General features: G+C 42.5%; 1 protein-coding gene across 7 annotated transcripts in view; it reads left to right on the top strand.

Moving 5' to 3' along the window:
* Positions 1-17520, top strand: part of dapk1 (death-associated protein kinase 1) — a 280231-nt gene that overhangs the window by 103802 nt on the left and 158909 nt on the right. For all 7 annotated transcript variants that reach the window (XM_070882090.1, XM_070882084.1, XM_070882078.1 and 4 more), the window contains exon 4: positions 10686-10824. In XM_070882090.1, the coding sequence (XP_070738191.1) occupies positions 10686-10824 (139 nt within the window). The remainder of the gene's footprint in view (positions 1-10685; positions 10825-17520) is intronic.

Raw genomic sequence — 17520 nt, 5'->3', positions numbered from 1 at the left:
GGATAGAATAAAAGGAAAAGGAGGTGGAGTAGCATTGCTGGTTAAAGAGGAGATTAATGTAATAGTTAGGAAGGACATTAGCTTGGATGATGTGGAATCTATATGGGTAGAGCTGCAGAACACCAAAGGGCAAAAAACGTTAGTGGGAGTTGTGTACAGACCTCCAAACAGTAGTAGTGATGTTGGGGAGGGCATCAAACAGGAAATTAGGGGTGCATGCAATAAGGGTGCAGCAGTTATAATGGGTGACTTTAATATGCACATAGATTGGGCTAACCAAACTGGAAGCAATACGGTGGAGGAGGATTTCCTGGAGTGCATAAGGGATGGTTTTCTAGACCAATATGTCGAGGAACCAACTAGGGGGGAGGCCATCTTAGACTGGGTGTTGTGTAATGAGCGAGGATTAATTAGCAATCTCGTTGTGCGAGGCCCCTTGGGGAAGAGTGACCATAATATGGTGGAATTCTGCATTAGGATGGAGAATGAAACAGTTAATTCAGAGACCATGGTCCAGAACTTAAAGATGGCTAACTTTGAAGGTATGAGGCGTGAATTGGCTAGGATAGATTGGCGAATGATACTTAAGGGGTTGACTGTGGATGGGCAATAGCAGACATTTAGAGACCGCATGGATGAACTACAACAATTGTACATTCCTGTCTGACGTAAAAATAAAAAAGGGAAGGTGGCTCAACCGTGGCTATCAAGGGAAATCAGGGATAGTATTAAAGCCAAGGAAGTGGCATACAAATTGGCCAGAAATAGCAGCGAACCCGGAGACTGGGAGAAATTTAGAACTCAGCAGAGGAGGACAAAGGGTTTGATTAGGGCAGGGAAAATGGAGTACGAGAAGAGGCTTGCAGGGAACATTAAGACGGATTGCAAAAGTTTCTATAGATATGTAAAGAGAAAAAGGTTAGTAAAGACAAACGTAGGTCCCCTGCAGTCAGAATCAGGGGAAGTCATAACGGGGAACAAAGAAATGGCGGACCAATTGAACAAGTACTTTGGTTCGGTATTCACTAAGGAGGACACCAACAACCTTCCGGATATAAAAGGGGTCAGAGGGTCTAGTAAGGAGGAGGAACTGAGGGAAATCCTTATTAGTCGGGAAATTGTGTTGGGGAAATTGATGGGATTGAAGGCCGATAAATCCCCAGGGCCTGATAGACTGCATCCCAGAGTACTTAAGGAGGTGGACTTGGAAATAGCGGATGCATTGACAGTCATTTTCCAACATTCCATTGACTCTGGATCAGTTCCTATTGAGTGGAGGGTAGCCAATGTAACCCCACTTTTTAAAAAAGGAGGGAGCGAGAAAACAGCGAATTATAGACCGGTCAGCCTGACGTCTGTAGTGGGTAAAATGATGGAATCAATTATTAAGGATGTCATAGCAGTGCATTTGGAAAGAGGTGACATGATAGGTCCAAGTCAGCATGGATTTGTGAAAGGGAAATCATGCTTGACAAATCTTCTGGAATTTTTTGAGGATGTTTCCAGTAGAGTGGACAAGGGAGAACCAGTTGATGTGGTATATTTGGACTTTCAGAAGGTTTTCGACAAGGTCCCACACAAGAGATTAATGTGCAAAGTTAAAGCACATGGGATTGGGGGTAGTGTGCTGACATGGATTGAGAACTGGTTGTCAGACAGGAAGCAAAGAGTAGGAGTCAATGGGTACTTTTCAGAATGGCAGGCGGTGACTCGTGGGATACCGCAAGGTTCTGTGCTGGGGCCCCAGCTGTTTACATTGTACATTAATGATTTGGACGAGGGGATTAAATGTAGTATCTCCAAATTTGTGGATGACACTAAGTTGGGTGGCAGTGTGAGCTGTGAGGAGGATGCTATGAGGCTGCAGAGTGACTTGGATAGGTTAGGTGAGTGGGCAAATGCATGGCAGATGAAGTATAATGTGGATAAATGTGAGGTTGTTCACTTTGGTGGTAAAAACAGAGAGACAGACTATTATCTGAATGGTGACAGATTAGGAAAAGGGAAGGTGCAACGAGACCTGGGTGTCATTGTACATCAGTCATTGAAGGTTGGCATGCAGGTACAGCAGGCGGTTAAGAAAGCAAATGACATGTTGGCCTTCATAGCGAGGGGATTTGAGTACAGGGGCAGGGAGGTGTTGCTACAGTTGTACAGGGCCTTGGTGAGGCCACACCTGGAGTATTGTGTACAGTTTTGGTCTCCTAACCTGAGGAAGCACATTCTAGCTATTGAGGGAGTGCAGCGAAGGTTCATCAGACTGATTCCCGGGATGGTGGGACTGACCTATCAAGAAAGACTGGATCAACTGGGCTTGTATTCACTGGAGTTCAGAAGAATGAGAGGGGACCTCATAGAAACGTTTAAAATTCTGATGGGTTTAGACAGGTTAGATGCAGGAAGAATGTTCCCAATGTTGGGGAAGTCCAGAACCAGGGGTCACAGTCTAAGGATAAGGGGTAAGCCATTTAGGACTGAGATGAGGAGAAACTTCTTCACCCAGAGAGTGGTGAACCTGTGGAATTCTCTACCACAGAAAGTTGTTGAGGCCAATTCACTAAATATATTCAAAAAGGAGTTAGATGTAGTCCTTACTACTAGGGGGATCAGGGGGTATGGCGAGAAAGCAGGAATTGGTTACTGAAGTTGCATGTTCAGCCATGAACTCATTTAATGGCGGTGCAGGCTGGAAGGGCCGAATGGCCTACTCCTGCACCTATTTTCTATGACGAAGCATCACAGGCCAATACTAAACGTTTACATGGGTCGTCATGTACCAGCAGCTTGTTCGAGCAAAGGAGTATAGTGGCTTTCTCAAAAGCTCTGTCTTGAGACGCACCCCACACCCAGTTGTCGCCTTTTCTTAACAGCATGTGTAGTGATTCTAATAAGGTGCTCAATTTAGGTAGGAAGTTACCGAAGTAGTTGAGTAGACCCAGGAACGAACGCAGCTCCGTCACATTCTGCGGCTTGAGTACATTCTTGATGGCCTTGGTTTTCGCATCCATGAGCCTGGTGCCGTCAGCAGTAATTTTCCTCCCCAGGAATTCGACCTCTGGTTTCAGTCTGAGTCCCACTTTGTCCAGACGATGTAGAACCTCTTCCAGGTTGTTCAGATGTTTCTCGGAGTCACGACCTGTGACCAGGATGTCATCTTGGAACACGACGGTTCTAGGAATGGACTTCAGTAGACTCTCCATGTTCCTCTGAAATATTGCTGCAGTTGAGCGAATTCCAAAAGAGCACCTGTGATTGATAAATAGTCCTTTATGCGTGTTAAAGCACGTAAGTCTCTTCGACATCTCGACCAGCCCCTGTGTCATGTAGACTGATGTCGTCCAGTTTGGTGAACAACTTCCCCCCCGGCTAGCGTTGCAATCAAGTCATCAGCCTTCGGTAACGGGTACTGATCCTGTTTCGAAACCCTGTTAATCATAGCCTTGTCGTCTCCACAGATTCTGACTGTGCCATCACTTTTCAGCACAGGAACAATGGGGCTGGCCCATTCATTAAATTCAAATGGTGATATGATCCCTTCACGCTGGAGTCTGTCCAGTTCGATTTCGACCTTCTCCCTCATCATATATGGAACTGCCCGAGCTTTATTATGGACGGGTCTTGCATCCGAGTCCACGTGGATCTGCACCTTGGCTCCTGTGAAGTTGCTGATACTCGGTTCGAACAGCGAGGGCAACTTGCTCAATACTTGGGCACATGTATCTTTCTCCGACGACGACGCCTTGATGTCGTTCCAATCACATTTGTTTTTTTTCAAGCCAGTTCCTGCCGAACAGCGTTGGGCCATTGCCTGGGACAATCCATAGTGGTGTGGTTCATGAGTTACCATCATATGACACTTTAATTGTGGCACTGCCAATCACCGTTATGAGTTCTTTGGTGTACGTGTGCAACTTGGCATTGACTGGACTCAGCCTGGGCCTCACAGCCTTAGTATCCCACAGCTTGTCGAATGCCCTCTGGCTCATTATCGATTGACTCGCCCCCGTGTCTAGTTCCATCGATACCGGCACCCCATTAAATTTCACGTTGATCATTATCGGTTTGCTCTTAGTTAGGAACGAGTACAGTCCATACGCTTGCTCCTCTGGTATCTCGGATTGTGTATCCGGATCTGCGCTAGTCTGACTATCATCCTCTACGTGGTGTGTCGCAGCACGCTTGCTCATCTGCAGACACTTGCGCTGGAGATGCCCCACTCTCAGACAGCCTTTACAACTATATTGTTTAAATCGGCACTGCTGGTGCCGGTAATTTCCCCCACAACGCCAACACAGAGAAATCGGATGCATTCCCGCTGGCGGACTTTGAGCAGCCACAGGTTTCACGTACGCAGTCGGGTAGACCCTGCCATGTGCCGCTATGCCGAATGCCGAATCAATCATTTTTACAGTACTTGCCGAGTTTTGATTTTTTTTTTTCACTGATATCTGCTTTACACTTCTTTCCATTGTCATGCATGACTGAGCAATCGTGTTGGCCCTGTTCAAGTCCAACATCTCCACCGCCAGTAGTTTACGCAGGATCATCTCGTGGTTGATGCCGATTACAAAGAAGTCCCACAGCATGTCTGCCAACACAGCCCCAAACTTAGACGGTCCCGCTAAGTGTCTCAGGTCGGCAATGAATTCTGCCGCATTCTGGCCCTCTGAGCGAACGTGCATGTAAAATCTGCATCTCGAGATGATGATGTCTTCATCTGGCTTAAGGTGGTCCTGTACCAGTTTACACAATTCTTCATATGCCTTCTCTGTTGGACTCACAGGCAGGAGTAGATTCTTTTATCAGACCGTAAATTTTTGGACCGCAAACTGTGAGGAACACCGCCCGGCACCGATCTGCGATGCCGACCTCCTCCATTTTGTGGGCCACAAAAAACTGGCTCAAACAGCTCACAAAGTCTGTCCAAACTTCTTCCACAAATCGCTCCAACAATCCAATTGTGCTCATTTTTGCATGCAAAGGTTCTTGTTGCCTCGTCACCAAATGTTGTGCATGCAATAACTGTTAGACTGAGTACTGTTTAACTGCAAGAGATATGACCTTGGCTCTGCTTTATTAAGGCCCAAAGTGACTAATATACAAAATGGCTGGCCTTTTATACTTGGGCTGCACACGTGCGTGCAGCCCAATGGCCTCCAACAATGACGCCATCTAGTGGCTAGTGATCTCAAAAGTACATACATGACACTTCCTCTGGATGAAACCCAAGCAATGTGGTTAATATGTCTATAAACCTTCACCCCCCCCTCTACAGATACCGATTTTGCTGCTTCTTGGAGTGCCAGTTGATACCAAACCAACTTTGAATCATTTTTTAAAAATTTCATTCACTTGATGTGGGCGTTCCTGGCAAGGCCAACATTTATTGCCCATCCCTAAATGCCCTTGAGAAGGGGGTGATGAGCCGCCGCCTTGAATCGCTTGAGTCTGTGTGCTGAAGCTACTCCCACAGTGCTGTTAGTGAGTTCCAGGATTTTGACCCAGCGGCGATACAGGATCGGCAATATATTTCCAAGTCTGGATGGTGTACGACTTGGAGGTGATAGTGTTCCCGTGCGCATGCTGCCCTTATCCTGCTAGGTGGTACAGGTCGCGGGTTTGGGAGGCGCTGTCGAAAGACGTAGCATTTCTTTCCTCGGTCTTGTTTCCCCCAATGAAAATACTTGAGCCTCTCTTCATAACTTAGTTCCCTTAGTCTAAAATCACTCTTCTGTAAACCCTTTCCAATTCATTTATTTATTTTTCTGAGAAAGGATGGCACAAGCTGCAAGTCATATTCCAGAATTGGCCTCCCCATGTCTATATAACTTATTCTGACATGGTCAATGCTTTCCAGTTACACTCCAATATCCAATAGTAATTGTCTTACCATGACCAAGTACTGTGTGTGTAATCAGTGATCACTTCCAAATCATTTTCAATTTCAGCTTTTGTCAGTGTGCTCCTTTGTCTGCTGTTACCTGTAAGGCATTACCTTACATTTATCCACTTTAAAATACATTAGTCTATCTCAGCATATTTAAATAATTAGTCCAAGTCTGTCTGGGAAGATAATTCACCTTTCTACTCCATACAGAGCATTGTGTCATCGTCAAATTTATATTAAACTTGCAGATGCCTTGTTCCATATCATTCATAGATTATTGTAAAAAGGAGTCCCAGAAGAGATTCCTGTGGAACTCCACTGGTTGCTTTTTCCCAGACAGAGCATTTTCCATTTGACACTATCTTGGGAGTCATTTCAATTTACCACGGGAGCATAAGATTGCTGCTGCGGGTCATGCTCTCGTTTTGGAACCATCCTATTTTTCCTTTTCCCTTGAAATCAACGGAAATTGGCCGGTTTCTGCAACAGGTGCCCAATCCACAATGCTAGTTTTATGCTGCACTGGTAAACTCAAAATAAAATCCTCTCTCCTGTTATCAAGCCTGCTCCTAATCCATTTAGAAAATTGTCAGCTATTCAATGGGCCTTAAACCTCCTTACCAGCATTGCATGAGGAAATTTGACAATTGCCATTTGAAAATCCAAGAAATCTCCATCTACTGGATTACTCTCATCTGTTAACTTAGTTCTCGTTCAAAGAATTTGAGTAGGTTTGTTGACAGAAGAATGGCCTCAAAACTGTACACTGTGGCGAAATAGGTCATTGACCATCCAATCATCCTGGATAGAAAGAGCACAAGGAAGGATCGAAACTCCCAATTAAAAAAAAACTAGATTATGTTGAGATTCTGCAACAGGACAGGTGGATCTGGCACATAGTGCTTCCCCCTACTTCCACATCCTAGCACACACACACCCTTTTCTCCCTCCCTGACCCCAAACATAATCACACCTGATTCACTGAGTAATGCCACAGAAGAGCTGTTAATATGTTAGGAGATCGACGAAAGTGTTACTCATGGTAAGTCAGATAACACGTTTATATAAGGAGAGGACTTGTATCGTGCAATATTTTTAATGTAAGAAAGTATACACTAATGAAGAATGTCTCCTGTAAGCGGCACTGCCTCCTGCACGACCTGCCTCCCCCAATGCGTGGCCCAGTTTTTTGCACATACATCTACAATGTAAAAGCAGGTGAGCGGTCTGCACGGAACCTCTCAGATCACTGCACGGTTGCGGACACGCAGACCTTAGTGGGAACTCTGCTCCTGACTGCTGTCAGTTGATCGAATGGCTCTGTTGGATTTCGCACTGAACACGCATTTTTCCTGAAAGATAGAATTGTTATTAAAAGTGATTTCTGTCCATTCATGTTTCTCTGAATAGACAGTAACAGAGCTTTATTCTCTGTGATGGCACAGACCTATTTGTCAAATGTTCTGTATAAAATTTTAGAGTTGTTAACTTATAAAATTTAAAGGGATGAATGAATAGCCAACAGAAAGTGCAGGAAAAATATATTGAACAATAAATTGTGGGAACAATCTAATGAGAGTGTTATGAAAGAGATGTGTGATCTACAGATAAGATTTTACAATTTGGTTTAATCTGAGAAGTACACAGATAAATACTGACTATTAGCATTTTCTGATGTGAAGATTATATTTCAATGAACTGTCATTGTGGGAAGAGTAAAATAGGAACAGCAGTACTGAGTAGCTGGTGACTGTAAGAACATAGGAAATAGGAGCAGGAGTAGGCCATACAGCCCCTCGAGCCTACTCCGCCATTTAATACGATCATGGCTGCTCTGATCATGGACTCGGGTCCACTTCTCTGCCTGCTCCCCATAACTCCTTTATTCCCTTTATCGTTTAAGGAGCTGTCTATTTCTGTCTTAAATTTATTCAATGTCCCAGCTTCCACAGCTCTCTGAGGCAGCGAATTCCACAGATTCACAACCCTCAGAAGAAATTTCTCCTCATCTCAGTTTTAAATGATCAGCCCCTTATTCTAAGATCATGCCCTCTAGTTCTAGTCTCCCCCATCAATGGAAACATCCTCTGTGCAGGCACCCCGTCAAGCCCCCTCATAATCTTGTATGTTTCGATACGATCATCTCTCATTCTTCTGAATTCCAATGAGTAGAGGCCCAACCTACTCAACCTTTCCTCATCTTCGGAATCAACCTTGTGAACTGCCTCCAAAGCAAGTATATCCTTTCATAAATATGGAAACCAAAACTGCATGCAGTTTTCCAGATGTGGCCTCACCAATACCCTGTACAACTGTAGCAAGACTTCCCTGCTTTTATACTCCATCCTCTTTGCAATAAAGGCCAAGATTCCATTGGCCTTCCTGATCACTTGCTGTACCTGCATACTAACCTTTTGTGTTTCCTGCACAAGTACCCCCAGGTCCCGCTGTACTGCAGCACTTTTCAATCTTTCTCCATTTAAATAATAACTTGCTCTTTGATTTTTTTCTGCCAAAGTGCATGACCTCACACTTTCCAACTTTATACTCCATCTGCCAAATTTTTGCCCACTCACTTAGCCTGTCCATGTCCTTTTGCAGATTTTTTTGTGTCCTCCTCACACATTGCTTTTCCTCCCATCTTTGCATTGTCAGCAAACTTGGCTACGTTACACTCAGTCCCTTCTTCCAAGTTGTTACTATAGATTGTAAATAGTTGGGGTTCCAGCACTGATCCCTGCGGCACCCCACTGGTTACTGATTGCCAACCAGAGAATGAACCATTTATCCTGACTCTCTGTTTTCTGTTAGTTAGCCAATCCTCTATCCATGCTAATATATTACCCCCAACCCCGTGAACTTTTATCTTGTGCAGTAACCTTTTATGTGGCACCTTGTCAAATGCCTTCTGGAAGTCCAAATACACCACATCCACTGGTTCCCCTTTATCCACCCTGTTCGTTACATCCTCAAAGAATTCCCGCAAATTTGTCAAACATGACTTCCCCTTCATAAATCCATGCTGACTCTGCCTGACCAAATTTTCCTTTTCCAAATGTATGCTACTGCTTCTTTAATAATGGACTCCAACATTTTCTCAACCACAGATGTTAGGCGAACTGGCCTATAGTTTCCTGCTTTTTGTCTGCCTCCTTTTTTTTAAATAAGGGCATTACATTTGCAGTTTTCCAATCTGCTGGGACCGCTCCAGAATCCAGGGAATTTTGGTAAATTACAACCAATGCATCCACAATCCCTGCCGTTACTTCTCTAAAGACCCGAGGATGCAAGCCATCAGGTCCAAGGGATTTATCCGCCTTTAGTCCCATTATCTTACTGAGTACCACCTCCTTTGTGATTGTGATTGTGTTAAGTTTCCTCCCGACCCCCGCCCCCCATAGCCCTTGACTATCCATTGTTGGAATATTGTTAGTGTCCTCTAGTGGAGCAAGTGGAAGGGAATGCACGTGTAGAAAATGATGTACAATAGTAAGGCTACAGAACTACTGGTAGGTGGGGGAGGAATCGGAAGGAAATTTGTGGGTAGAGGCTGGGAGTGATATCGAGTGGGTCTGAGAAATTGTGTAAAGGGAAGTACTGAATAAAATCCAAACTATAAATATGTTTATCAAGTGCCATTTGAGATATATACTGAAAAAGTGGAAAAATGCAAATTACTTTCATCTGTTTTCTCGGTCTTTACTATTGAAACCAAAACCTTAAACAGGTGGGACAGACTGTCTGTCTGTTTGCTAGTCTAATGAAATAACTGGTATAATGAGGTCTCTCAACTTTTGAATTGAAATATAATTTATATTTTTGTTTCAAACACTTTATGGCTTTAACCATGAGGAACTCCGAGTAGAAACTGTGAGGCAAAATGTTAACGTTTAAAGCTGTGATTGAATTTTCAAAAAATGAAAAGTTTAAAAAGACAACCATAACTTGATTTGCCTGTTCAATGCAGGTCAAATAAATGTAGTTTTTAAAAAAAAAAAATCACCAAATATCACAAAGCAGGCCTAACTCCAATAGCATCCATGAAATTACCCAAGGTTCAATAAAGAAATTGTATTAACCACATCCAGTTGACTACCATACCCTATGGAGAAAGGGAGAGACCTGCTTGTGTGCTTAAAAGAGCTGCTAAAACAGAATGCAACATATCCTTGTGAAAGGCCAAGTGCCTGGTTTTGCACTAAGAATGCTGAAGGGCCTTTCCCAATATCCAATATTTCAAACCTCTCTGCGTGCATAACTTTGTTGTCCAGCAAAGTGCTGCCTGTTACAGTTCACGATAAAATGTTCAGTTTGTGTCCTCTGCCTCATCTGCCTCCGGTTGGTATCTATGATCAATGCCACAGAGACACTTTTATAAATATGTTAATTTTTTATATTTTTCCTACTGCCTGGGCATACTTTCATAGTCTTTCCTTTTCTCAGAAAAAACATGTATATTTATATGTATTAGAAATAAAACGAATTGCCTGAGCTGACTGCAGGCTATTAAGAACTTTTGTACAAATTGAGTATTTAAAAATAGGTTTGTACAATTTAAATATTTTAAACAAGCCACATTCCAAAGTAAGAGGCCAAATGATAGCTTGTTTTATAAGACCAATTCCACCATATTGGCTGTCAGCCAGTGGCATCAACTCTTCCAGCACCATTCATGACATGTTTTAAAAAAAAAACGATTTCATTTGAGTGGCCTTAAAATTGATTTTATATTTGAGCAAATTGTTTTAAGTGCGTTGGAAACAATCCTGTAAAGTTATTTTTCTTCAATAAACTGCAGCGTGTCTGGAGGAGAGCTGTTCGATTTTCTGGCTGAAAAAGAGTCCTTGACCGAAGAGGAGGCCACGGAATTTCTCAAACAGATTCTCAATGGTGTCCACTACCTCCATTCCAAGTGCATTGCTCACTTTGACCTTAAGGTAAAATCAATGTGAAGTTGGTGAACTTTTTTAAAGCTGTTTAATATAGGACAAGTGGAAAGTATTCATTTTTATGCAATGTGTGTAGTATAGAAATTATGTTAATCATGCTCGGATCACAGAATAGCTGTTAAAATGCTCTTGGTTTTGAGGTACATTAATCATGTCATGTAACATCATTGTTAAATCTCTGCAATAAAAATTGCTAATCTAACATTTCTGTTGTCAAAAATTTCAAAATGACTGGTCTTTTTAAAGAAAAAAAATCTCTTTCCTCCTCCCATTTTAAAACTTCGAAAAGTAAGTAGTTCATGGTCTTGTCTTAGCTAATTTATCCTTGCAACTCTCAGTGCAGGGAGCTGCAGTTGCACAATTCTGTACATTGATGTTTCTGCAAATGGTACATGGCGAAATAAAATGGCTAAACTGGCTAACCATGTGTACTGGACCACTATAGATGCCTGTGAAATATAAGGGTGTGTTTTCCCAATTAAACCCTACTTTACTTATTTACAGGAAAGAATTGAGGATAAATACAATTTTTGGTTTTAAAATGAGCTTTTGTACCTTTAACGTAAAATTAATCAAATTGAAAGCATTTCAGTTCAAGTTAGGAGTAGGCTTGGTTCTTTTCTCATATTTAAATTCATTTAAAGACCTCGAATGAAGAACAAAAAGCTTTTAAGTGCATTCCAAATAAAACAGTTCCGAGTATCAAACTCTTTCTTTTCTTTCATAGTATTACTTAAGGTAAAGGACTTACTGCTATAGCTTTGTGGAAATGGTTTTCCATGTAAACAAGAGAGAAATTCCACAGAATGAATGTTTTATTGGATGCAAAAGGTGGATGACTATCAGCAATATCTTTTCTGTAGGTCATTTTCTCCATTCATTTAGCCACAGATATCATAAATGGTTGAAATTTTGTCCTAGCCTCTTCCCCATTCATCCCCTCATCCAGACTCTGCCCAATATCTGATTTTAATAGAAATGTGATTTTAAAATGAAGGAATATAATGCCAGAAAGGACACTTGCACAAATTAGGTAAGCATACTGTGCTTTCACCTCAGATCTCGGTTTAACTCCAGCACAGACTAATGGGTTGGAGGTAATTTCGATGCTGGCTGTAAGTAATCAAAGCAGAATAAGTTTGTAGAAGTCTCAACATGGGTGTAAGCCCACAGTACAAATATGCCCATAATTTCGAACTGCAATCTCGCTCACATCATGGAAACATCACCAGAAGGGGAAATTAAAACAAAAGTTTCACTGATATAGCATGGATATTCTTTCAATACAAGGTAGGTTGAGGGAGTATAGAAGGATTTTCACTCTGCATCTGACAGTGCCTTAGGAGTGCAGTTTAATACTGTAATGCGATGTCCACACCAGGTATGAACAGTAGAATCGGATTTCATTTTCCAGCAAGTGACATAGCTAGATGTTACGTTTGGCCCAACAGTCCGTGTCGGTGTTTACCCTCCATGCGACCAAATAGTACTAAACATATTTACCCATCCTGTTCCCATATCCTTTTATCCCCTTTACCTTCATCCACCTATCCAATCTAATCTTTATTGTTAACGTTGTTTCAGCCTCAGATGCAAACTCTGGAAGTGAATTCTACAGACTTGCAACTCTTTGTGAAGAAAATTCTCTTGCTTTCAGTTCCAAACCCCTTACAATTGCATCTATGGCCCTTCGTTCTCGCCCCCAAGATACAAGATTATATAATTACATTTTGTACCTGTCAGGTTTACATTGAAAACTATTTCCTCAAAGCTATAGCAGAAAATCCTTTAATTTGAGTCAGCTTCTGTCTACCCTGTCCTATTTTTTTCACACCATATTCTATGTTGTTCGAATAAGAAAAGCTCCAATTTTTCAAGTCTTGGTATTTGTATTTCCTCGTACCTTGGTAAATCGCCGTTGTACCTTCTTTAAAGTCTAAACTTTCAATATCCTTCCTATAGCTGGGAATCCATTACTGCACACGGTTCTCAATAGATTATTTTCTTTTAATAGTTTGTAACAGTTTGACCAAACACATGCAAACAAATTTATTTGACCCTAGAATGACTGATTCAATGTTAGATCAGTGGCATTGCTATCGGCAAAGCATGAAATTTGTTTACCTGTGTAATACCTTTCTAATCAAATGTGATTCAAGCCACTATATCACTGTGCCAGCAACTCTGGAGTAAAGTAGCGCTGAGCACCTGTGGTTTGCAATCTCTTCGCCTTCCAGTTTTTGAATTTTTGAGTGACAAATGACTAATTGCTTAATGCACAGGTATAAAATGTAATTATTTAAAGGGTGGTTAGAAAATAAAATGGAGATAGATAAGGTGGTTAAGAAGGCATATGGAATACTTGTCTTTATAAGTCGAGGCATGGAATACAAGAGCAAGGAGATTATGCTTGAACTGTATAAAACACTGGTCAAGCCACAGCTGGAGTACTGTGTGCAGCTCTGGTCACCACATTACAGGAAAGATGTAATTGCACTGGAAAGGGTGCAGAGGAGATTTACAAGAATGTTGCCTGGACTGGAGAATTTTGGTTATGAGAAAAGTTTGGAGATGCTGGGTATATTTTAGAAACATAGAAACATAGAAAATAGGTGCAGGAGTAGGCCATTCGGCCCTTCAAGCCTGCACTACCATTAAATGAGTTCATGGCTGAACATGCAACTTCAGTACCCCATTCCTGCGTTCTCGCCATACCCCTTGATCCCCCGAGTAGTAACGACTACATCTAACTCCTTTTTGAATATATTTAGTGAATTGGACTCAACAACTTTCTGTGGTAGCAAATTCCACAGGTTCACCACTCTCTGGGTGAAGAAGTTTCTCCTCATCTCGGTCTTAAATGGCTTACCCCTTATCCTTAGACTGTGACCCCTGGTTTTGGACTTCCCCAACATTGGGAACATTCTTCCTGCATCCAACCTGTCTAAACCTGTCAGAATTTTAAACGTTTCTACGAGATCCCCTCTCATTCTTCTGAACTCCAGTGAATACAAGCCCAGTTGATCCAGTCTTTCTTTATATGTCAGTCCCGCCATCCCGGGAATCAGTCTGGTGAACCTTCGCTGCACTCCCTCAATAGCAAGAATGTCCTTCCTCAAGTTAGGAGACCAAAACTGTACACAATACTCCAGGTGTAGCCTCACCAAAGCCCTGTACAACTGTAGTAACACCTCCCTGCTCCTGTACTCAAATCCTCTGGCTATGAAGGCCAACATGCCATTTGCTTTCTTAACTGCCTGCTGTACCTGCATGCCAACCTTTAATGACTGATGTACCATGACACCCAGGTCTCGTTGCACCTTCCCTTTTCCTAATCTGTCACCATTCAGATAATAGTCTGTCTCTCTGTTTTTACCACCAATGTGGATAATCTCACATTTATCCACATTATACTTCATCTGCCATGCATTTGTCCACTCACCTAACCTATCCAAGTCACTCTGCAGCCTCATAGCATCCTCCTCGCAGCTCACGCTGCCACCCAACTTAGTGTCATCCGCAAATTTGGAGATGCTACATTTAATCCCCGTGTCTAAATCATTAATGTACAATGTAAACAGCTGGGGCCCCAGCATAGAACCTTGCGGTACTCCACTAGTCACTGCCTGCCATTCTGAAAAGTACCCATTTACTCCTACTCTTTGCTTCCTGTCTGCCAACCAGTTCTCAATCCACATCAGCACACTACCCCCAATCCCATGTGCTTTAACTTTGCACATCTCTTGTGTGGGACCTTGTCGAAAGCCTTCTGAAAGTCCAAATACACTACATCAACTGGTTCTCCCTTGTCCACTCTACTGGAAACATCCTCAAAAAAATTCCAGAAGATTTGTCAAGCATGATTTCCTTTCACAGGTCCAAGTCAGCATGGATTTATCATGTCACCTCTTTCCGTATGCGCTGCTATGACATTCTTCATAATTGATTCTATCATTGTACCCATTACCAATATCAGGCTGACCGGTCTATAATTCCCTGTGTTCTCTCTCCCTCCTTTTTTAAAAAAGTGGGGTTACATTGGCTACCCTCCACTCCATAGGAACAGATCTATGGAATGTTGGAAAATGACTGTCACTATTTCCAAGGCCAGCTCCTTAAGTACCATCAGGCCCTGGGGATTTATCGGCCTTCAATCCCATCAATTTCCCCAACACAATTTCCCGACTAATAAGGATTTCCCTCAGCAGCTCCTCCTTACTAGACCCTCTGACCCCTTTTATATCCGGAAGGTTGTTTGTGTCCTCCTTAGTGAATACTGAACCAAAGTACTTGTTCAATTGGTCTGCCATTTCTTTGTTCCCCGTTATGACTTCCCCTGATTCTGACTGCAGGGGACCTACATTTGTCTTTACTAACCTTTTTCTCTTTACATATCTATAGAAGCTTTTGCAGTCCATTTTAATGTTCCCTGCAAGCTTCCTCTCGTACTCTATTTTCCCTGCCCTAATCAAACCCTTTGTCCTCCTCTGCTGAGTTCTAAATTTCTCCCAGTCCCTGGGTTTGCTGCTATTTCTGGCCAATTTGTATGCCACTTCCTTGGCTTTAATACTATCCCTGATTTCCCTTGATAGCCACGGTTGAGCCACCTTCCCTTTTTTATTTTTACGCCAGACAGGGATGTACAATTGTTGTAGTTCATCCATGCGGTCTCTAAATGTCTGCCATTGCCCATCCACTGTCAACCCTTTAAGTATCATTCGCCAATTTATCCTAGCCAATTCATGCCTCATACCTTCAAAGTTAGCCTTCTTTAAGTTCTGGACCATGGTCTCTGAATTAACTGTTTCATTCTCCATCCTTTGGAACAAAGGAGGCTAAGGGGAGACCTGATTGATGTGTATAAAATTATGAGGGGCCTGGATAGAGTGGATAGGAAGAACCTGCTTCCCTTGGCAGAGGGGTCAACAACCAAAGGGCATAGATTTAAAGTAACTTGGGGGGCGGGCGGGGAGGTTTAGAGGAAATACGAGGGGAAATTTCTTCACGGGGCGATGGGGGTCTTGAACTCACCGCCTGAAAGGGTGGTAGAGGCAGAAACCCTCATCGCACTTAAAAAGTACTTGGATATGTACTTAAAAATGCCGTAACCTACAGGGCTACGGACCAAGAGCTGGAAAGTGGAATTAGGCTGGATAGCTCTTGGTCGGCCGCCCTGGACGCAATGAGCCGAAATGGCCTCCTTCCGTGATGTAAATTTCTATGATTCTATGAAATAATGCTTCAGTTGTACAGAGCCTTGGTCAGATCTAGATCTACATTCAGATTTAGACACTGAACCTCAGGAAGGATGTATTGATCTTGGATGGGGTACCACGCAAGTTCACCAGGATGAATTGAGGGTTTAATCGGTTAAATGATGGGAACAGGTTGCATAAACTTGGTTTATATTCCCTTGAGTTTAGAAAGTTGAGGGGTGATCTAATTAAAATGATTAAGGGATTCAATAGGGTAGATACAGAGAAACTACTGGTGAGCAAATCCAGAACAAGGAAGAAAATCAGGAAGCACTTTTCTCTCCGGGTTAGTAAAAATCTGGAACTCACACCCCCCCCAAAAGGCTGTGGCTGCTGAGTCAATTGAAATTTTGAAGACTGCAATTGATAGTTCCTTGTTCGGACAAAGTATCAAGGGATATGGAACAAAGGTGAGTTGAGGCACAGATCAGCCATGATCTAATTGAATGGCAAAACAAATGGGTTTGAAGGACGGAATAACTTACTCCTGTGCCTAAATTCCTATAACTGCTGGCATAAAACCATGAACAAAGAAGCTCAATTGCAGCAGACCCAATTTTAATATTTCAAAGCCTGCAAGTGTCATGTGATCAGATGTTACATGAGCAAACCTCCAGGGATGCATCCAACAAGGGATGACATCAGTGTTCCCATTCTAATTATTTTCTTTCGTGCGCGTTCCCTTTAAATACCACCGTGCATGCCCGGTATCTTTTCCAGCAGCAACAACTGGTGTGAGCGGCCTGCGTGGGAGCTCCCGATCAATGTGCGGGCGCGCACCTGCGCAGCTGAGGGGAAACGTTGATTGGCATCCTTGCATCACATCAGCCCTGCGTCACAACAGTCAGTGTATCTGGGGTTGTCATATTGATACTTCAAAAATTAGTCCATTTTGGATCTTTCAACTCAAACTTATTGATAGTCGTAATTTGCATGAGCCAGTTTTGAGCTTGGTTCCAAACTGATGCAGTTTTATTATCATCTGGACAATTTGGGGGCAGGGGGTTAGAGAAGAGAAGGCAGGGCTTTATTTAGGCTGAATGTTATTGTTGTAGCAGTATTCCATTAGAAGTAGTTTCATTCAAATCTAACTCCCATCTTAAATAAGTGCATTCTTAAATTAATGATTGCATCCTCCTGTTTCACAGTAGTAGAATGAAAGCAACTGGTGCCATGTCTTTACCTTTGTCATGTCATCAAATCATATTTCTTTTTCAGTGACTAAGGGCTCAATTTTCCCCAGTGATTTGTGCCGCTTTTTTGGAGTAGGTTGCTTTTTTTGGCATATTGAGTCAAATTTTTGGCGTATTTATTTTTTCAAACTATCCCTCTGCGATCTGCACCAGCATAACTGACTTAGTTAAGATTTTTTGAGGACAGTTTTTTTTTTGACGTCATAGGGGGGCTGATGTCTGCACCAGTTTTTTCA

The sequence above is a fragment of the Pristiophorus japonicus genome, chromosome 1 (assembly GCF_044704955.1).
Source record: "Pristiophorus japonicus isolate sPriJap1 chromosome 1, sPriJap1.hap1, whole genome shotgun sequence".
Lineage (NCBI taxonomy): Eukaryota > Metazoa > Chordata > Chondrichthyes > Pristiophoridae > Pristiophorus > Pristiophorus japonicus.
Note: the sequence above shows the minus strand (reverse complement) of the source record. Positions and strands in the feature narration are given on the sequence as shown.